General features: G+C 38.7%; 1 protein-coding gene, 1 long non-coding RNA gene and 1 pseudogene across 5 annotated transcripts; all 3 read right to left on the bottom strand.

Annotated features, from left to right (window-relative positions):
• Window positions 1–211: 211 nt before the first annotated feature.
• Window positions 212–646, bottom strand: LOC143892143 (2S seed storage albumin protein-like). Its single transcript, XM_077396599.1, has one exon. It carries the CDS (start codon window positions 644–646, stop codon window positions 212–214), a length of 435 nt encoding a protein of 144 aa, XP_077252714.1.
• Window positions 647–9192: 8546 nt separating this feature from the next.
• On the bottom strand, window positions 9193–9627 carry LOC143892142 (2S seed storage albumin protein pseudogene; annotated as a pseudogene).
• A 1008-nt stretch (window positions 9628–10635) lies between these two features.
• LOC143892948 (uncharacterized) lies at window positions 10636–21571 on the bottom strand. Of its 4 annotated transcripts, none has more exons than XR_013255663.1 (5): window positions 20354–21571; window positions 14171–14315; window positions 13686–13728; window positions 11939–12053; window positions 10636–11122 (listed from the first exon to the last, which is right to left on the bottom strand). It is a non-coding gene; the product is annotated as an uncharacterized LOC143892948 (long non-coding RNA). The 4 variants fall into 4 exon arrangements; XR_013255661.1 differs by having other exon boundaries at window positions 14171–14252; XR_013255662.1 differs by lacking the exon at window positions 11939–12053 and having other exon boundaries at window positions 14171–14252.
• Between the last annotated feature and the right edge of the window lie 1302 nt (window positions 21572–22873).

The raw sequence follows: 22873 nt of genomic DNA, 5'->3' as shown, positions 1-22873 counted from the left end.
AGAGAGAGAGAGAGTGTGAGAGAGAGAGAGACTTCATAAACACGCAATCCCTTTATTTATTTGTTGATTACCATTACCCATTCAAGTGCACAAAAAAAGAAAACACACGATGATGTGCTCATTAGCATATAGTCTCTATCTAGAAAAGGCAGGGTTTTATTATTTGCGCAACTACCTTGCGCATTTTATTAGAGCATACTAAACTCTCCGTCTAGTAGGCGCGTCCACGGATGTCACAGTGCTGGGGCCTCATCCCACACATGTCCGGAAGGTTTTCAGCCCTTCTTATCATCTCCTGCATTTCTTCTCCTCTCAGTTCTCCCATTTGTTCCTCGGCCATTTGTTTCACAGCCTCACACCTACAGTCCTCCCTCACCTGCCTAAGTCGTTCGCAGCACATTTGTGGCACCTGTTGGTTGATAACGCCACCCCTAAGCACCTGACGCCTCCCTGATTGCAAATATTGGCGGCACTCTCTCATTTGCTCCATGCTCACCTCCCTTCTGCAACGTTCAGATTGGCTTTCATTTTCATCGGTGATTTCGGAGGTGGTTATGGTTGTTCTGTAGATGGAAGACTCGGCTAGGGCCACAAAAACAACCAGAAGAAGGGCTAGGACTGTGAGAGTGGATGTGGGTGTTGCCATTTTTGTGTTTTGTTGATGAAAGACTGAAATCAAATGGGAAGGGATGGTTTGATTATGAGAAATTAGGGTTTATTTATAGCGTTTTTGAGGTTTTGCATGTCAGGGCATGTGGAGAGGAGAGATGAGCACGTTGATCTTGAGAGGATTAGGTTAGGTTGGATTTCCCCAGATGCATTGCATGCAAAAACACTTTGTTCCACGTACATGTAACGGTTATGGAGTTTTGTTTTGTTGCAGAGAGGTGATCAGTTGGCCCACTTTTTCATTTGCATTTTCTTGCTGATAAGCCCATTGTTGCCTGTGGCCTATCATCTATGCAGTTTCTCTAAATTTTAACCTTTTTTTAGATCTACAATACAATCCTTGCCCCTAATATTCCCATTGCTCTAAAGAAATTTATTTGTCACATCTGTGGAAAAAGAAGCATAGTATAAAAGCATATGTAGATGTTTTTTGCCGTGCAATTATTAAGATAAAATATTGACAGTTTATGGAAATCTGATATCTGGTAAGATTGCAACTTCCTCAATGTGTCAAATTATGAGAGAGAGAGAGAGAGAGAGAGAGAGAGAGAGAGAGAGAGAGAGAGAGAGAGAGTAATGATTTCCATAAAAAAAATCTACTCGCATGAAGGGTTTGGCAATGGCTGCCAGCTCATCGGACAAAGATTAATCGTGCAAAATTATTTGACAGGAAAACTAATCAAAAGTGCTATTCATAGAGAATAGTCTTGAGTTTGTCATGTTTATCTACGATGTAGAAATAACATGGCATAGCCTTAGGGGTGTACGGTAAAGACCCCTTCACAATGATAGAGCCCAGAGTAATCATTGTTCAATTGTTCATGCGTGAGGATTGATCTAATTGCTAAGAAAGTTCTTAAGCAAGTGACTCAATTTACCCTTGCATGCTTACGCCAGTGTGTCACATCACCTTTCTTATTTTTAACCCCGAAATTCTCGCCCTTATCAAATGAAATTCATTAGTCTTGGAGAAAATATTCACATTAATAAAATAGAAAAGTAAAAGATAATTATCTTTGTGGTCAAGAAATTGATAACAAGATCCTTTAAGTATGATCACTTGCCATGAAATTGCCTTTACATTCATTTTGACCATTTCTAATTTGTGAAAAATCTCCCCCCCAGGACACAACATCATACATCTTAACCAATGATCAAATGAACTTGGAAACAACCCATGTTGGAGGAACATACATAAGCTCATATTACATTAATTTCATCCATTGTATACGATATATATGTTACTATTTCATCTGTCCACTTCTCCAATATAGCGATCACCTGCTTTTCTTGATATGTAAATTTCCAAGGCCAATGCCATTTTATTCATATGAGAAATCTAGGGATCCCATAAAAAAAAAAAATCTAGGGAGCCTGACTTTGGAGCCAAATGTTTTAACATCCTGTTTTACTTCTGTTGAGGATTTAGAGTACAATATGGCTAACCAGACTTATGTTGAGAAACAGAAAAAACAAACAAACAATGTTAGTGAAACCTTTTCCGATGCAGCGAGATGAGACACAGACTATGTAGCTTTCTTTTAGGTGAATTTGTGCCTCTGCGAAAATTAATTCCGATACAGCAGATTAATGGCCACAATCACCCCCAGGATACAATAGCCCGACGCACCGTCGATCTCCAAGAACTGCACGATCAAAGATATTCGAACCATCCGAACACTTCGATCGCCCAACAAAATACGTTAAATAAAAAGAGGAAGAGATAAAACTCTATTTATAGTAAAGTAGTGAAAAGAAGAAGAAACCAGCAAACTTCTGTAATGATTTTCGTTGTTCTGTTGTTAAAAAAACACATAGAACTTCCTCTTTTTATAACCTTAACATGTCTGTTCAACATGTCCTTTAATGTAGTAAAGACACCCTTTAAGAAAAGAGTTGTTCAATAGACCTTACTAGATGTTTATGATCATATACGGGCCAATTGGAGTTGGACAGTCTGGATCACTTTTATGGGCCCACAAGATAAGATTTATGGCCGAGTTTCCAATACAGGAGAGAAGGGTATTCAAGTTGTGATCTTGTAAAGAGACAATTAAATGTTAGGATTTGGTATGCAACTTTTGAGAAAAGTACGGAATGCCGTCTCATGTTTCGACAAATTACGGATTTCAGGCATCTTTTAAAACAAAAATGAAACACGGGTTAATCTTCAAAATCAGGTGGTCAAAAGACCTTGATACCCTTCTGAACCTTGGGTTCGTTTCTATCTTGGCCGTCGGAAATAACTAGAGACGGATGGATGCTTGATGCGTGTTGGAAAACTTTTTGGAACACTGACAACCCAAAGTCAATTATTATCTTTTCTCACTTCTCTTTTGATTTAGAACGGTAACGTTATTGAATATGTCTCTTTTGGCTTAGAATCTTTTCACTTCTCTTTTCACTTCTCTTTTGGCTTCTAACGGTAGCGTTATTGAATACGTCTCTTTTGGCTTAGAACGGCGACGTTATTGAATATTTTGTTATTTCTCACGTCTCTTTTGGCTGAGAACGCCGCCGGAATATTAAGGGGCACACGGGCGGAAATAGGGTGTACGCCGGCGTAAATAATGGGTATGCCGGCGTAAATAACGGGGTTCGCCGGTGAAAATAAGGTGCAAGAGGAAATAGGGTGTACGCCGGCGGAATTCATGGGTACACAGGCGTAAATAATGGGGTACACCGGCGTAAATAATTGGGTACGCAGGCATAAATAATGAGGACCAAAAGATAAGGGAAAAGATTCCAAGTCAAAAGAGACGTATTCAATAACGTTACCGTTCTAAGCCAAAAGAGAAGTGAGAAAAGATAACGCCAGTGTTCCAAAAAGTTTTCCAACCCGTGTCAAGCATCCCATCTATCTCTAGTTATTTCCGACGGCCTAGATAGAAACGAACCCAAGGTTCAGTCCGTTCAAATACACATTCAAACGAACCAAAAGAAGCCTCGTGAAGCTCGCCAATTTAATAGACAGTAATGAAAAAGGAGGACTATGTTGATGTCAGAAGGGTATCAGGGTCTTTTGACGACCCGATTTTGAAGATTAGCCCGTGTTTCACTCTTGTTTTAAAAGGTGCCCGAAATCCATATTTTCTCGAAATATGAGCCCACATTATGTGCTTTACTCTTTTCTAAAGGACTCATTAGCGGACCCAACTAGTTGAGTTGAGTTGTGTATGTCGTAAGCAATTTCGCAAACATTGATTGGTAGTTTTAAAAAATATATAATAAGAACACAGATGCAGGTGGGATTTGCATTGTGGAGAAATCGGTGGTTGTACCTGTAGAAAACATTGGAGCAGAGGGTAGGAGTAGCAGTAGCACAGAAATCAGGTTGAGGAGATTCAACAGCATCAATAACAGGCGCTCCTTTTGGCCTTCGCCACGTTGTAAGCCTTCTACACTTTCAACTTACTTTTTCTCATGTGTAATTGAACATTTGAAAAGTAGGAAAATCTTTAAAAACATTGCTTTTCCAAAATTTTCTAGGAAATTCCCGCAATCCAAACAGGGCGAATAATCATGTTGTCTCGATAAATTTTCTCCGTGGCTAATGATCTTGTTGGGATATAGTAATTGGCAATATAATACTTACAATAGAATTTATAAATATCTAAAAGTGAGGGGAGGATAGGTGGTTAAGTATCCATAGGAAACTATCTATATCTCATAGACACTAGTTTATCATGACAAAAAAAATTCTTGGAAGCCAAACGTGCCATTAGAGAGACTTGTTATCCTCTGTTTCTGTTGAACAAAATTGGTGAACAACAGACAAGATAATTTCAAGATAAACTTAGGCTAATGATAAATCCACCCCTTTATTTTCCTGGGTCTCCCTCTTGTATTGGTTTTAACACTAATGAAAGAAGTCATAAAGACGTTAGTGGGGATGACCATGGTTACGATAGGGGTTGTATGAATGATCAGCCTAAACATATCCAAGCTGGATAGATAATCCTAGGAAGAGATTATCCAAACAGCCTCATTGGGTATAAGACAGAAAATGGGGAATGATAGGATGATAACTAATTTATGCGAGTTGTTGACCTTCCCCTACAAGGTGAAGACCCACCAGATGAAGGGTCTAGATCATCCGAAGTAACATTAACTAGTTCCTTGGATTTATAGTGTTTTTTTTTCTTCGAATGGCTGGATCATCCGAGCATGGGAACATTTTTTTTTGAAATGGTAATATTATAAATGATGGAAAAAACAGGAGACCGAGATGGAACTCCCATATTTACAATATAATACAAGAAGACAAAAGAGTTGACATGTACAATCAATGGCACACTACTCCTCAAGGAGGAAGATGGTCAAACCACCTAATAGGACCACCAGATACACCGCGCTTGGCTAGCACATCCACCTTATCATTTGCCGATCTTCTGATATGTTGATATCCGATAGAAGACCCCGAAGTTATATCACAAAAATGAAAATAAATTTCCACGGAGGAGCCGCCCCACCTTTCAGCCAACGAATCACATTTAGCGAATCCCCTTCAACAATGGTCTGATCCAACATACTTCTTTCAATATGCAAAATGGATACATTGACAGCCCTCAATTCAGCTTCATCACAGACACCTATAGAGCCATATTATGCCCACACTACTCCCACCTCTTCGTTATGACACACCCCTCCCACCCAGCCAGATCCGGATTGCCGAAGCTCGCTCCATCAAAATTAACCTTAAGCATAAAATTAACCTTAACCTCGAGCATGGGAATATTAATACTCATATATTTCATTCTTTCCATCGGCAACATCAACGGAGATGACGCACTTGCACAGTAGCCTGTAGTAAAAGCAGCAATAGCCTGTAGTAAAAGCAGCAACCAACCATACATGTGAAAGTTCGAAAAAGAAAGAAAGAAAAGAAAACGAACACGTCTCTCGTACCAATTCCACGAGCTCGTTTAGACGAACGCTTTGACCTCCAAGATAGACTATCTTCTGAGCAGAAAGAAAACTTGATAAGTTCTATCTCTCTTGCCCCTTTTCACCCTCTTGATTTTTAGTGAATGAAGAAAAGAAGATATGTATAGTTGGGAGGAATACAACACGAAACAGATCACATGATTCGTATCAACAGCATTTTGTATGGAGGAGGTCTTTGCCTTGTGATTGCAGTTGTTATTCTATGGATTTCGATTGGTTTTGGAGGAAGCTTCTTTTCAAATATTTGTATATGAGAACCCTTTTCTTGTTGTGGTCTCCATATGAAAAGAATATGCTGTGGAGGAAAAAGGGCCTTCTCTCTCTCATGAATTAAGCAACAAGACTAAAGTAGATATGTGGTGTGCTGCGGAAGGCATTTCTCGGATTGGCTGTTGCACGAGAGAGCAGCCGCATAGACATAGATTTTGTCTTATTCATTTAATTCATATGAGGTGGCTGCTTTCTCGTGCAACACCCAGTCCGAGAAATCCCGACAAATCCCTTTTGCGATGGTCCCTAGCAAATCCATTTCTTCATATCTGGGTAAAAATGGTACATGGGTTTGTGTATTTAGATGTTGCACTAGTACGGAAAGATTTGGTTAGACGTACCAAAACCCGCGATTGTGGTTGATGGATCTTAAGCATTTCTCCTTTTTCTTTCTTTTTTGAAATGGCAAATTTTATAAAAGAATCAGAAGGGACACCTGAAAGGGAATACCCAAAGTTACAAAATAAAAAATAAAAAACTAATTACACAATGAATAGCACATCAAATAGGAAATTGACCAAACCAATTCATCGTATTGCATACCACCCCTCTTCTAGCCAACGCATCCGCCTTCTTGTTAGCAGACCTTCTAACATGAATCAACTCAATATCTGATTCTGCCAGTATATCTTCCATTTTGTCAAAAAGATCCAAAAACCTCCAAGGTGGAGCCACCCCACCCCTCAGCCACCGGAAAACATTAAACGTATCCCCAATCTCATCTCCTTGTTTAGGCGTTGGGGATCTACCTTTCTTTTTTCCTTCTTTTCTTGAACATTTTGATGAGAGATTTAACAGGGTTTGGCTCGCTCAAAAATGTATTTCTTGATCTGTTTTCCAACACGTTTGGCTCGCTTAAATGTGTTTCTTGATCTGTTTTCCAACACGGCAACACTTGGGAGAGCACCTCACTCAGCCAAACCGTTGATTTGCTTCTCAGAAATGATCCTACTCATTTGACCTGTGAACCCTTTAGTAGGGGTGCAACTTCCGTTGATTTGCTTCTCAGAAATGATCCTACTCATTTGACCGGCATGTGAACGTTTACCCTTTAGTAGGGGTGCAACTTGGGTCGGGTAAAACACGACCCACATCGACCCGACCCGAAAATAACATGGTTCGGGTTTAGAAATCATGAGTCTTGGGTAGGGTCGGGTTTTAAATTGAAAAAGCTGACCCGACTCATATGGGTGTACTGTGACTTTCTTAAATATCTCTTGGATAATATAGAAAATTATTTTCCAATATATTGAGACAATTGTTTTCATTGAGGTGATCATGTCTGTTATGTGAAAGTATAGTGTTCATCTTACATTTATACACTTGATGACATAAATTTAGAGATTTTTAGTGTGAAGATTTGTTTTTTTTTTCCCTACAATCTTTAAAATTAGTCACTATCCCATGCTAAAAAATGATAACCCGACCCGACCCAACCCGAGAAACTATCTTGGGTAAGGTCGGGTTTACAAATCTCGGGTTTTCGGTCAAAAATTAGACCCGGCCCGACCTCCAAACCCGACCTGCGCGACCCGAGTTGCACCATGACCCTTTAGGGAGGCATAGGACTGTTTTTTTTTCCCTAATAAAGTGGCCCATTTGCACCAATCGAACTTCATCTGATAATTTTCAGGATCGTTAACCCAAGGTTCCCACCTATAGTTGTAAGTTTTAGGTGGCTGCATACGGCGTACTGTGATTGTTAATGGTTAGTTTTCTTCTTTTAATGGTAAAAAGACCTTTGTATACAGAAAATTAAAAAAGGATACACAATCAAGATTGCCAATGAAGGATTAAAAAAAACTGAAAAAGGTAAACTTCCCAGGCTGGAGGCAAAATTGTAAAATATGTCATGAGCTCCAGATCTCATCTAACATGTCTGCAAATCGTCATGGGTAGTGGAATGGTGGATGGAGCTAGTCTCCCTCTACAATCAACTTACTTAAATTCCTTTCCTCAGTGATTATAATACCATGCAATCATCTCCGTTTGGTTGCCAGTAAAAATTTTGTCCCAGGAAGTTTTAGTAAAATTTTAGTCCCATCCCATGTTTGGTTGCCTTTTAGCACTAGGTTTTTTTTAATCCCACTCTTGTAATGATTGCTTGTGTGGTGAATTTTTTAATCCCACTTTTGTAATGATTGGCTTTTCATCCCATCCCAAAATAATCCCAGGAACAAAAATAAACCTAGGAACCAAAAATAAGCTTGAGAAGAATTTTTTTCTTCCCAACAGTTCAAGCAACCCCACATAAATCCCAGGAACAAAAAAAAACCCGGCAACCAAACAGATATGGCCCTGTTTGGATTGCAGGAATTTTCTAGGAAAGTTTGGAAAGGAAAAATATTTCTAAAATTTCTTACTCCTTTTACCCATGAAAAAATAAAACTTGAACCAAGCCTATTCAGTTTTTATCTAGAGTTATTTTCAATTTATGATGTTATCCCTCTAAATTAACCATAATTATAATCTTCCGCTAAATTGGGGAAGAAAAAAATTTCCAAGAAAACTTTTTCTAAAAAAGAAAAGTTGTTCTTGCAATCCAAACAGGGCTATATGTTCACTTCTTTTACCTGGTGCTGTTTTTCCTGAAAAACAACCTTTTTTTCCTTGGCAAGACAGAATTTTTGTGTTCACTTCTTTTCCAAGGAAAAATATTATCAGGTGGAATTTCTTATTTAAAAGCTGAAAATGACGTGGAAATTGACTTTTTCCTGTTAATCGAGATTTGGTTTCCGATTAAATATATCGGAAAGAGGCTTTCCAAAGAAAACGAAACATTTTCCTTGACAATTTTCTTGGATTCCTTTTCCTTCTGCCATGTCACCTAGAAAGGAAAACGAAATCCTTTCCTTTCCGGAGAAAAGAAAGGAACAGAGCCTTAGTAATTCTAATACCATCTCAAGATAGCTCTCAACTCCTCTTCTTTGGAATCCCTAAAAATTAAATAGCCAATTGGCAAATCTTACCGATTAGATGGTTTCTAAGATACCAAAGTTTTTTTTTTTTTTTTTTTGAATGGCATTCAAGGGTTTATTTTGACCCTTCCATGCTTTCCCTAACCAAAACTTGAAGAGCTGATAAAAATATTTAAAATCAAGAGAGAGAGAGAGAGAGAGAGAGAGACTTCATAAACACGCAACCCCTTTATTTATTTGTTGATTACCATTACCCATTCAAGTGCACAAAAAAAGAAAACACACGATGATGTGCTCTATAGCATATAGTCTCTATCTAGAAAAGGCAGGGTTTTATTATTTGCGCAACTACCTTGCGCATTTTATTAGAGCCTACTAAACTCTCCGTCTAGTAGGCGCGTCCACGGATGTCACAGTGCTGGGGCCTCATCCCACACATGTCCGGAAGGTTTTCAGCCCTTCTTATCATCTCCTGCATTTCTTCTCCTCTCACTTCTCCCATTTGTTCCTCAGCCATTTGTTTCACAGCCTCACACCTACAGTCCTCCCTCACCTGCCTAAGTCGTTCGCAGCACATTTGTGGCACCTGTTGGTTGATAACGCCACCCCTAAGCACCTGACGCCTCCCTGATTGCAAATATTGGCGGCACTCTCTCATTTGCTCCATGCTCACCTCCCTTCTGCAACGTTCAGATTGGCTTTCATTTTCATCGGTGATTTCGGAGGTGGTTATGGTTGTTCTGTAGATGGAGGACTCCGCTAGGGCCACAAAAACAACCAGAAGAAGGGCTAGGACTGTGAAAGTGGATGTGGGTGTTGCCATTTTTGTGTTTTGTTGATGAAAGACTGAAATCAAATGGGAAGGGATGGTTTGATTATGAGAAGTTAGGGTTTATTTATAGGGTTTTTGAGGTTTGCATGTGAGGGCATGTGGAGAGGAGAGATGAGCACGTTGATCTTGAGAGGATTAGGTCAGGTTGGATTGCCCCAGATGCATTGCATGCAAAAACACTTTGTTCCACGTACATGTAACGGTTATGGAATTTTGTTTTGTTACAGAGAGGTGATCAGTTGGCCCACTTTTTCATTTGCATTTTCTTGCTGATAAGCCCATTGTTGCCCTGTGGCTTATCATCTATGCAGTTTCCCGAAATTTTAAACTTTTTTTAGATCTACAATAGAATCCTTGCCTCTTAAATGCCCATGGCTCTAAATAAAATTTATTTGTCACATCTGAGGAACAAGAAGCATAGATGTTTTTTGCCGTGCAATTATTAAGATAAAATATTCACAGTTTATGGAAATCTGATATTTGGGAAGATTGCAACTTCCTCAATGTGTCAAATTATGAGAGAGAGAAAGAGAGTAATGATTTCCATAAAAAAAATCTGCTTGCATGAGGGGTTTGGCATTGAATAATCGTGCAATATTATTTCAAAAGAAATGTAATCAAATGTGTGCAATACTCCTATTCAGAGAGAATAGTCTCAAGTTTGTCATGTTTATCTACGATGTAGGAATAACGTGACACAGCCTTAGGGGTGTACGCTAAACAACCCTACACAATGATAGAGCCCAGAGTGATCATGGTCATTCTTGAGGATTGATCTAATTGCTAAGTTCTTAAGCTAGGAAGTGACTCAATTTACCCTTGCATGCTTATGCCAGAGGGTGTCACATCACCTTTCCCATTTTAACACCAAAATCTCACTCCTTGTCTAGTGGTAAATTCTCGCCCTAATCAGATGAAATTCATTAGCCTTGCAGAAAATATTCACATAAATAAAATAGAAAAGTAAAAGAAAATCCCAAATATCTTTGTTGTCAAGAAATTGATACCATGATCCTTTAAGTAATTATAATATATAATAATATTTGTATGATCACTTGCCATGACATTCATTTTGAACATTTCTAATTTGTAACAAATTCCCCCTTAGGACACAAGATCATACATCTTAACCAATGATCAAATGATCTTGGAAACAATCCATGTTGGAGGAACATACATAAGCTCATATTACTTCTCCAATATAGCGATCACCTGCTTTTCTTGATACGTAATTTTCCAAGGCTAATGTCATTTTATTCATATGAGAAATCTAGGGAGCCCGACTTTGGAGCCAAATGTTTTAACATCCTGTTTTACTTGCTGTCGATATTCGTTGAAGGTAAATTTTCTATACATCGAAGCCTCTGTGTAACTCTCTATCAGGATGTCGGAGGATGGACACATGAAAAAAGCCACCGAAAACCTTTCCGCCTTGGTGTTTACTGTGACTCTGTGCCGGACACTCTTGTTTGCTGTTGTTCCATGCCTGCATCGCATACACCATAACCAACAATGTCAACGTTGCAGTTAGATTCGCTAAATTGGGTTTGATGGATCTAAAGCTAAGGATTATCCGATCAACGTGTTCCTCATCAGGGCGATGCCAGAAATTTTGCACAAGGGGGGCAAAAATTATAGTAATTTTTTTATCTATCTTAAAATTAAGATAGAAAAAATTTCTATCTGAAATTTTGCACAAGGGGGCAAAAATTATAGTAAATTTTGCACAAAAAATGGAGATAAAAATGGTAAAATTAAAATTTTAAACTTATTTTCTATCTTAGGGATGATTGGAAAGGGGGGCATATTTTTTTAAAAAAGGGGTAAAGATAAAAAAATATTAAAACATGAAGGTATATTTTTTTTTTCCAAAAAATTAATTGCCCCCCTTTCCTCTCATGTGGCATCGCCCCAATCCTCATAGATATCGTCCCGACAATATGGTTTCTATTTGGATCAATGGATCTGATCACGTGCACAAGGTACAAGTGGGCTCAATAAGTGTCTTTTAGGATGGAACATAACAGTGCCTGCAAGCCAGCCGAAAGTTAGAATGGGTCCCACTGCCTAGGCAACTCGGACCATATACAATAAGGCCACTGGTGAAGAACTAGCTATACATCAAATAATTGTGTATAGTTGTCTTATAGCGTAGGGAAAACATCCCATAAACCAACTATTCCCTAGGTTCACGGAATTCGGGAATTGAAAGAAAAAGCGAGGCAAATGAGTTGTCTCGCTGACAACTCGGTAACGGTGAAAATGTTTAAAAAGGAGCACAAAGTATTCCTCGTTCACTCACCCTTAAAAGCTAGCTGTTAAGGAGGGAAGGGTGCCCAAGTCCTTATAATCGATCCACCACATCTGTTCAACATTTACTTCCGAACTACAATTCTGATGGGCCCACCTGATATGGTCTAGAAGAAAAATGAATTGATATATTCACACACCCCCTTTTTCTTCCCTCTGCCATCCCCTTCGAGTGTATTTATGACTCATCCATTTATACTAATGAGGATGGTCTGGAAAAGAAAAGGGGCACAAATCAGGCGACATAATAATGTCCCCACAGCACTAGAATAAGGGTAATGATAAATTTGCACACTGTAGGATAATTCGTACCCTTGAGGCCAGTTGAGGGTATGTGGCAGACTTTTGACGCTTTTTAACGTCAATTCACGTTACAGGGGCGCGAATCATCCCACGGGAGGTGCGAATTTATCATTGCCCGTTATCATATTACAAAAATTGCATATATTTGGGTCCAACTGTCATACTAGGACTAGGGGGGTGTTGTTACGTAAGGTTTAGATTTTAGATCATTAATGTAACGTTCTTATGTACTGACATATAGTATCTACTTTGAAAATCATTACTATTCTCTTGTATATATTTGAACCACATTTTCTAAGAAGCTACTTTTTGGAAATAAAAGAGTATAAAGTATCATCATAGGAAAAATGTCGGTTCCTAGTAAACCCAATAAGATATAAGAGATGAAAATTCATGGAGCATTAATGAGCCCCGAGTGTATACTTAGACACCTTATTTTCAAATCTTCAAATAATGTTAAATGAAAATAATCTTATTTGCAAATAATGACCAATTTTGATGGGCGAAAAAAAAAAAACTGATTTACTAGTGTCAACGATAATATTTCTCGTAAAAAGAAAGGAGAAATTACAAGGTGTTGCGCTACTAAATACTGTATATAAGACAAGTGGGGTCCAACTCTTTTTAGTGATCCAAATGCCAGACTATCGATCTACTGGGCCCATAGCGGAAGATTTGACATGGAAGATCTCGTACCTTATAATTGGTACGGCTTGATATAATGTTGTGCTATTAACTATTAAGTGAAGTCATATCTTCACCCCCATGTATGTTATAATATAAGCCCAATAAGATAATGGACCGGTATAATGGGATTACATGGGTTAGAGTCCATTAACCAATCAATAACCCTAGTGTGTGTGTGTGTGTGTGTGTGTGGTGTGTAGGCATAGAGGAGATCCATGAGATTATATCAGGGTCATCGGCTGTCATGAAGCATGTGAGGAGGGCGGCCAATAATTTGTGCAAAATTATTTAACGCATAAGCATTTTAGGAAATTAATAGGGTTTTTCCTTCGATTTGTGCAAAATTATTTTACTCTAAAGTTGCCAAGTGTCAGCTAATAGGGGAGAGGATTAGATAGCAAGAGAGTGAGCTTTAGGTTTTTTACAAATATACAAATTTCTCCAAAGAAATATTAAAATTTTACGTCTAAGTGGTAAAGTAATTTACAAATACTCATATATCGGTAGGCAAAGACAAAATAGAAGAGATAAAAAGGTATGTTCTTCTTTATTTTATTTTTTTGACGGGGTTAAAACTTAAAACTTGCGTCACACCATGAAATTTTTAGGTCTCATTTTACATCCGATTTTACTTTGTTCAAAGAAAACAAAAGTGAATTGCCATGCTGCTAAAAACATAAATAGAAGACGGTGTAAGTCTTCTTTACGTTTGTGACTAATTCCATAGTGGTAGTCCAAAAATTACTCACCTACGCGAAGAGAATTTTGACGGCGAAGATTTTCCACCAACGCCTGGGATTTCAAAAAAACATGAAGAAGAAAATTTCATTGAAAATTTTTAACAGATGTTATCATAAATTGAAGGTCCTTCAAAGTAAAAATTGTGTAGGGTTGGTTGAAGTTATCTAATTTTGTGGGTAACAAAAGTAAGAAAATTTAGAAGTACTATTTTTCCTTTGAAGGGCCGTCGTCTCTCTCTCTCCTGCTGTAAAAAGAGCAAGTAAAAAAGGCTTGTAAAAAAAGAACTAAATACCCCTGAGCCTCAGATTTTTGTTGCTCTGAAGATCTTACAGTACAAACCTATAAGATTGGTCAAACGGTCTAAAACCTTAAATCTTTGTTTCGATCTTCTTCCCCAAAACGATGTAGTAGGGTTTTAATAATGTCAAAGTGGCTGAAACCCTAAAATATTACCAACAAAAATCCTAGCAAAGGAGAGGAGTGAAACCCATACCAGTTTCTTCGCAGACGATGGGAGGGAAAAATGCCCTGATTTCTCCGATGGAGGCAAGGAAGACGACATCTCTCTCTTCTCGCTGTAAACGGTGAAAAATGGCTGTAATTTTTTAATTTTGAAGAAAACAACCTGAGGAGTATTTCTGTCAAAAACAGTGTCAGGAAAAGCAAAATGGCCCCATTTTACAAGTTTCAAATTCGGTGGTACCGTCTCACTATTTCAGATATTTTTTGGGACCGTTTGTCCAAATTTCCTATATCAAATGTTCCGAAACCTTTTTTCAAACGGGATTCCCCCTTTGCTAGCAACCCTCTTATTTATCTTTATATCCTTTTCCCACTTTTGCCTGAGAGAAACAGGATTCCCACTTTCTTTCTCCCACTTCATGAATTAAATGTTTATCTGGATTCCCACTTTCTTTCTCCCACCTCATGAATTAAATGAATAAGATAAAATCTGTACAAAAATAAGCAAATGGCTTTCATAGAAATTGCCTAGCAAATCCCAATAAGAAACTAAGCACAAGCCCATGTCCAAAAAGGTCAGCATCTATCGATAATTGAAAGCCACGATAATTACATAAAAGAATCGTGTTTCACATTCCATGAAAACCAGAACAGTATCTAGTTCTACTTACATTATCAGAAGCTTATGTACGTAAAAGAAATATATTATATTAATCGGGGCCGGTCGCAATATGTCCTCACAGGTGTTTATATATATAGTACACTTAAGGGAGTAAATAAGGAAGGTGATAATGATAAGATATGGAAAATCTTTAGAAATATAATTCTTTGCCATTTAAAAAATGTTTAGGAAGAGATAATCCTAATTTAATATATCTACTTAATCTAACTCAATTGCCTAATCTACCATTAAAAAACATAATTACCTAATCTGTCATCCAAGCAATCTAACGGTTAATGTTTAAGCAGTCATACTACTGTCGATAATTGCCGACATTGTCTCTTTTTCACATTATCTTTCTAATTTTGAAAACTGATTTGTTTAAGTTGTGATGCCTTAGTCGAAGTGCATTCCTGAAAAGGCAAATCCACACCACATGTGCCATGCGTATGGCCAATCCAAAAAAGGAGCGGCCACAAATGAGGGGGAGTTATGAAGTATAAATGATTAAATAACACCATCTCTAATAGCTTAAGCTTTGAGTAATTGGTTTTTTCACATATTCTTCAACAATTAATGGATTCTAATTATTTTTTAGAGATAATACTCTATTATAGTCAAACTTACGTTTGAGGGGCATGTTAGGATGTACAGATCTTTCCTCTAGTTTATCTTTCCTTCCGCAATTTTCCAATATCAGTATTAGGGGTGCAAGTTTGGCCTTGTCAGCCCTGACCTGCCCTGAGCCCGAACAGGGTCAGGGCTGGACTTTCCAACCCTGAGGGCAAGTCAGGATTCATTTTTTAGGCCCTGACTCAGGGTTGGTTCGGGTTCAGGGTTAATACCTCTGGTCGGCCCGACCCTAAGTTTTCTATTATAGAATTGAACCATCTGTCCATGTTTCTTTTGCTAATGTTTTCTGTTATCTTGGATTGATGTTTCTTTAGATTATTATTAATTGTCTTTGCTACTTATCATGTTGTTGAATTCATATTGTCTTATTTTGATCCCTTTCTCAGTCTATTGATCATTTTGTTCCATATGATATGTGGTTGCTTTATTTTTGGCACTTTTAACAGGTATTTGCACTAGGGTCAATCAGGGCGGGCCAGGGCCGCGCTGAGCCCTGTAGGGCGGGCAATGGGTTGAGGTTTTTCGGCCCTGACTCAGGGTCAGGGCGGGTCAGGGCCGAGATAATGGGATCCAGGGTTAGGCTAGGGTTTTGAAAAACCCGACCCAAGCCGACCCTGTTGCAGCCCTAATCAGTATGATAGAAAAGAAAGGAAAAAGTAGCATCTAAGAACTGGATCGAACAAATATCAGATATTGAAAGGGTTAGATATTAGAGAATGTAAGTCATATGAAGGAACTTACAGATTCCAATGCTTGTGGAAAAGGTAAGAGTATACCCCGGGAGGCGGGAGATCATGACTCAAAATTGCCAAAGTACATTTATAAAGTCTGGGGCTCAATCATTACTGTGGTACCCTGATCCCGCGAGAGGGGTGTGGGGCGCGAGCCGCCGCTCTCTCTCTCTTGGTCTCTCGTATCCACGCGATTGGCGTGTGCATTTTATTATTGATTTGAATTAATCTTTCCTGTGAACTTGGGATCACTAAGGCAATCCGAATTACACACGAAAGAGACTGACAGAGTCGCCACCTAGATGTGGGATCTAGGACCCGTAATTAACCAGAAATCTAGACTCGCTACCTGGTTACGAGAATGGAAGGTATGGGGAGTTATCCACCACATGCACCATTCTTGCCCGATAATCGGTCTTCGATTCCAAAAGCTAACTCTTTTAAATTTATTTTAAATGGCTCATTCAACTCTATGTTAATGTGCGAACTAAGTGACATGCATCCTATGATCTAATTTCAATGTGAATCCTAAATGTGTATCTTGATTTATTAATTTGTCTGGATTCAATCTAAGTGAAAGTTCTCCTAAAATTCTAATTTCATGGAAAGTCCTAAGTGATTTGATTAAGCATTTACAAGAAAATTAATATACAAAACACCACAATTTGTTTGTGGTGCCGACTCGCGGGTGGTATGCCATCAGACATCCAAGCTGCCTACGTACCCAAGCCTCACTGGGATCAGAGTCGACGTAGTTCGGTGCACCTAAGCTAAATTACATATGCCTAACTCAACTAAGACACCGACCTAGACGGGATTGACTGTTTCAACAGTTTTAGGAGAAGTTATTTAATTCAAGTTGAAGATTTTATTATCTTAGGATTTCATCTAAGATGCTATATGATTCTCATCTAAATGCAAATGGTCCCTTAGACTAATGCAGGTTTGCCTTACATCCTAGTTTACTAGGCTTGTCCTAGGGAAAGATTGGGTGACTAGTGTAACTAGACCTATGGCACGGTTGCTATACATAGCAAGCGTCCGTGATGAGGCCGGACTCCTAACTCTAGGACTCCCTAAAACTTAGGACACGACACGACACCGGTGTTCCTAAATTGGGCTCTAAGGGTCCTTACGACGGAAACCGTGATCCAACGGTTCTGAAAGACACAAGACAAATCGATTTAAATTCTCGAGGTTAGTGAAAAAAGGGATGGAAGAGATGATGAAATAGTGTGAGGGAATGAGAAAGATAGAGAAAGGTGCGACTGAACTTGGGAGTGCCAAATTGCCTACGTACCCCGCGATGGGGATCAAGCCACACGTAGTTCCGCTGGGGAGGTTACTTGGATTTTGGAAAACAGGATTGGTATTTGGATCAGGAATCGGGTTTGTATTTGAGCATTGGACTTGAGATTCAGAAACATTGATTTAGCAATGGGATTTTGGAATTGGGAATTTGCATCAAAGAATTGAGCATACAGGAATCATCAAGGGTTTGAATTTTGGGAATTCAAAATGGGCGGGCTTATGAGATTCGGCCAAATGGATTCAGACATGCGACTCGGATTGTGTTGGGATATTACTTGGTTGGATTGGGTTAATGGTTAGGGTCAAGTGAGTCGGGTCTAAGTTAGGAGCAAACCCGAGACTAGCCATGGTCTAACTAGGAGGAAGCAGGGTACAAACCAGGGTGCGGACCAGGGTGCACCAGGGTGCGAACCAGCAGGGAACCAGGGTGCGAACCAGCAGGGGAACCAGGGTGCAACCAGCAGGGAACCTGGGTGCAACCAGCAGCGAACCTGGGTGCGAACCAGCAGGGAACCAGGGTGCGAACCAGCTGGGGAACCAGGGTGCAACCAGGAGGGAACCTGGGTGCAACTGTGGTACCCGATCCCGCGAGAGGGGTGGGGCGCGAGCCGCCGCGCTCTCTCTCTTGGTCTCTCGTACCCACGCGATTGGCGTGTGCATTTAATTATTGATTTGAATTCGTCTTTCATGTGAACTTGGGATCACTAAGGCAATCCGAATTCCACACGAAAGAGACTGACAGAGTCGCCACCTAGATGTGGGATCTAGGACCCGAAATTAACCAGAAATCTAGACTCGCTACCTGGTTACGAGAATGGAAGGTATGGAGAGTTATCCGCCACATGCACCATTCCTGCCCGATAATCGGTCTTCGATTCCAAAAGCTAACTCTTTTAAATTTATTTTAAATGGCTCATTCAACTCTATGTTAATGTGCGAACTAAGTGACATGCATCATATGATCTAATTTCAATGAGAATCCTAAATGTGTATCTTGATTTATTAATTTGTCTGGATTCAATCTAAGTGAAAGTTCTCCTAGAATTCTAATTTCATGGAAAGTCCTAAGTGATTTGATTAAGTATTTACAAGAAAATTAATATACAAAACACCACAATTTGTTGTGGTGCCGACTCGCGGGTGGTATGCCATCAGACATCCAAGCTGCCTACGTACCCAAGCCTCACTGGGATCAGAGTCGACGTAGTTCGGTGCACCTAAGCTAAGCTACTTATGCCTAACTCAACTAGGACACCGATCTAGACTGGATTGACTGTTTCAACAGTTTTAAGAGAAGTTATTTAATTCAAGTTGAGGATTTTATTATCCTAGGATTTCATCTAAGATGTTATATGATTCTTATCTAAATGCAAGTTCTCCCTTAGACTAATGCAGGTTAGCCTACATCCTAGTTTACTAGGCTTGTCCTAGGGAAAGAGTGGGTGACTAGTGTAACTAGACCTATGGCACGGTTGCTATACATAGCAAGCGTCTGTGATGAGGCTGGACTCCTGACTCTAGGACTCCCTAAAACCTAAGACTCCCTAAAACTTAGGACACGACACCAGTGTTCCTAAATTGGGCTCTAAGGGTTCCTAAAGGAATTTTGAATCCACCGGCTCTTGGGAATCTCGAATTCTTTTGGGCTTGTGGAAACTTTTAAAGTTTTCTTGAAGCTTTTATTATCTGAAGGTATTTAGTGTGTTTGGTAGCTTTTAAAGTTGTTTATTTAGAAGGTTTTAGTTTCACTTGAAATTTTTAGTGGTCTTTTGGTTAATGGCTTTTAACGGATTTTTATCAGTGGATTTTAAATGGGTGAATTTTAGTTTTGTTAATTTTAGGTTGGATGTACTTTAGATTAATGTCTTTCGATTTTGGTTTGGAAAATGACGTTAACACAACCAAGTTTTGACAATTGCACAAATTCGACAAACCATTGACCATTAAAAGATCTAACAAATGCAGCCCACTAAAACTGTCGTAACTCTTTTAACAGCTTGGCCAAATTCAACGTACAAACATGCGTTGGAAAGATCTTTTATAGGGCTACAACTTTGTAGTTCTCCATTGTTTGTAAATCTGTGATTTAGAGGTTCGAATTTGTGTTGCAAACAAAAGGACAGCAACATTAAACTGGAAATGCCTAAAGGTGTGCCGCAACCATTTTGGACTTAACTTTTTAACCGCTCGCCGTCTGATCTAGCACGAATACTCGTTGGAAACGGAACGAAAATATCTACGACTTTGTAGTTAACCATTTCCCACGATTCTGTTGTTTAGAGGTCGAAAATCTGTTTAAAGTCTAACAGCTAGCACTATGACGGGAATGATATTGGCACCCCCATGTTTTCTTTTGATAGTTCTTATTTTTTTAGTGATTAAAAGACGGTGAATATGAAAAATGGCTTGAATAGGCCTGAGATTAGATTCAAATGGGATGTTTGAAAAAGGGGTTGTTTTTATCTACTTGGCAAGGTGGGGTATGGATATTGGGTTCTTGAGATTGAGTGGGGCTGTTGTTATCAAATTGGAGTGGGGGCTGTTGTTATCAATTGAAAGATGGAGGTTTTGTAAGCCAAATTAAATGGGTTTTGATAATTCATGTAAAATTCAAGTTTTCTTTCTTGTAAATGTTCAAAATTTTTAATGAATTGTTTTCCCAAAACAAATCCGAAATTCCTAAAAAAAAGCTAATGATTTTAAAATCCCACTCTAATAGGTTCTAATGACCCTAACACATTAATTATATTTAGCATAAGTGAGAACATGACAAAGGCCAAACCGGTACGAAATTAAACATGACAGTAACCAAAATATACGCAAAACAACACTCAATCATACAAATATAGAAAAGAAAATAAAATTCCAAAAGGCATACCTTTTTGTAAAAGATATTCCATGCAAACTTATGGAGAAGAGGGATTCGGTCTAGAGAAAGGGCTTGAATTTTCTAAGAGAGGGGTTCTCCCCTTCTTCTCCTCCTTTTTTTTCTTTGGATGGTGGGATGAGAGGGTATTTATAGGAGAATGGGATAGGAGGTTAGGTGAGGTTAGGTGAGGTTAGGTGAGGTTAGGTGAGGTTAGGTGGTTAGGTGAGGTTAGGTGAGGTTAGGTGAGGTTTGGATGGTTAGGATGAGAGGAGAGGTTAGGTGAGGTTAGGTGAGGTTTGGGTGGTTAGGATGAGAGGAGAGGTTAGGTGATTTTGGATGGTTAGACCCAGGTCAAGATCTGCCATTGATCTAACGATTTACGGAAATCGGGTCTCGGAATGGAATCAGGGTCCGGGCTATGAAGTGACCCTAGCTTATTTTGTCCCGATTGATGATCCGTAAAGTCAGATCAAGATATTAATGACCTAAAACATATAAATCAATGATAGAGGGGGTTCTCACATGGATTTAACACACTAAATTCACCAATCAGGGTATTTTTCAATTTTTCGGATCTAATCATCTCACCAGGTACATCTCTTTATCATTTTGTTTTTTTCAAAAAATTTGAGGATGCATACTTTACCAATGAAATTCTACGGATCAATATATTAGGTTATTGTTTGGTTAAAGTAAGGCAAAATGTGGGTGTCTACAGATGCCCCTCTTTGGTAGAGACGACGTACTCATCGAATACCAAAGTCAAAATGACAGAACCATTTTGCGTAGCTTTAATCGACAAAGAACCCCCTAAACACAATGCAACCTAATATAATGCAAGACCTTAGATGAAATCCTAGAATTGGAATGCAATAAAACAAACCCGCTGCGGTGCCGCTGGCAACGAGAGAAATGGGATACCATTTTCAAATGGATTTTCGGAGGGAAAGGAATATCGCTTTTGAACAGCTTCAGAGGAAATGAGACGTCATTTTCAAATGGTCTCAGAGAGAATAATGGATGACTTTTGAAAGATTCTTAATGAAAACGCAGCATCATTTTTGAATGGGCTTGGGCAAGATGAAATACCGTATTTATACGGATTCGAAGGAAATGAGACATCATAGTTGTATGATGTTCAAAGGGGATAAGAGACCATAGTTGTATGGACTCGAAGAGAATGAAATACCGTATTTGTACGGATTCCAAGGAAATGAGACATCATAGTTGTATGATGTTCAAAGGGTATAAGAGATCATAGTTGTATGGACTCGAAGAGAATGAAATACCGTATTTGTACGGATTCCAAGGAAATGAGACATCATAGTTGTATGATGTTCAAAGAGGATAAGAGACCATAGTTGTATGGACTCGAAGAGAATGAAATACCGTATTTGTACGGATTCCAAGGAAATGAGACATCATAGTTGTATGATGTTCAAAGGGGATAAGAGACCATAGTTGTATGGACTCGAAGAAAAGAGGCACCGTTCTCAAACGGGCTCGAAGAATTTAGAGATTTTTCATAGGATTGGATTTATTATTATTTTTTTGAATCGGGGATTGGATTTGATGAATTTTTTTTAATTTATTATTTTTTTTTAATTTTTTTTTAGGAAATGAAACATCATAGTTGTATGATGTTCAAAGGGGATAAGAGACCATAGTTGTATGGACTCGAAGAGAATGAAATACCGTATTTGTATGGATTCCAAGGGAATGAGACATCATAGTTGTATGATGTTCAGAGAGTATAAGAGACCATAGTTGTATGGACTCGAAGAGAATGAAATACCGTATTTGTACGGATTCCAAGGAAATGAGACATCATAGATGTATGATGTTCAAAGAGGATAAGAGACCATAGTTATATGGACTCGAAGAAAAGAGGCACCGTTCTCAAACGGGCTCGAAGAATTTAGAGATTTTTCGTAGGATTGGATTTTATTTTATTTTGAACCGGGGATTGGATTTGATGAATTTTTTTTATTTATTATTTTTTTTAAAATTTTTTTTTTGGGAAATGAAACATCATAGTTGTATGATGTTCAAAGGGGATAAGAGACCATAGTTGTATGGACTCGAAGAGAATAAAATACCATATTTGTACGGATTCCAAGGAAATGAGACATCATAGTTGTATGATGTTCAAAGGGGATAAGAGACCATAGTTGTATGGACTCGGAGAGAATGAAATACCGTATTTGTACGGATTCCAAGGGAATGGGACATCATAGTTGTATGATGTTCAAAGGGGATAAGAGACCATAGTTGTATGGACTCGCAGAGAATGAAATACCGTATTTGTACGGATTCCAAGGAAATGAGACATCATAGTTGTATGATGTTCAAAGGGGATAAGAGACCATAGTTGTATGGACTCGAAGAGAATGAAATACCGTATTTGTACGGCTTCCAAGGAAATGAGACATCATAGTTATATGATGTTCAAAGAGGATAAGAGACCATAGTTGTATGGACTCAAAGAAAATGAAATACCGTATTTGTATGGATTCCAAGGAAATGAGA

This window comes from Tasmannia lanceolata, unplaced genomic scaffold, assembly GCF_043159265.1.
Source record: "Tasmannia lanceolata isolate RefF3 unplaced genomic scaffold, GAP_Taslan_0.1 ptg000015l, whole genome shotgun sequence".
Lineage (NCBI taxonomy): Eukaryota > Viridiplantae > Streptophyta > Magnoliopsida > Canellales > Winteraceae > Tasmannia > Tasmannia lanceolata.
This window is presented reverse-complemented; position numbering and strand designations above follow the sequence as displayed.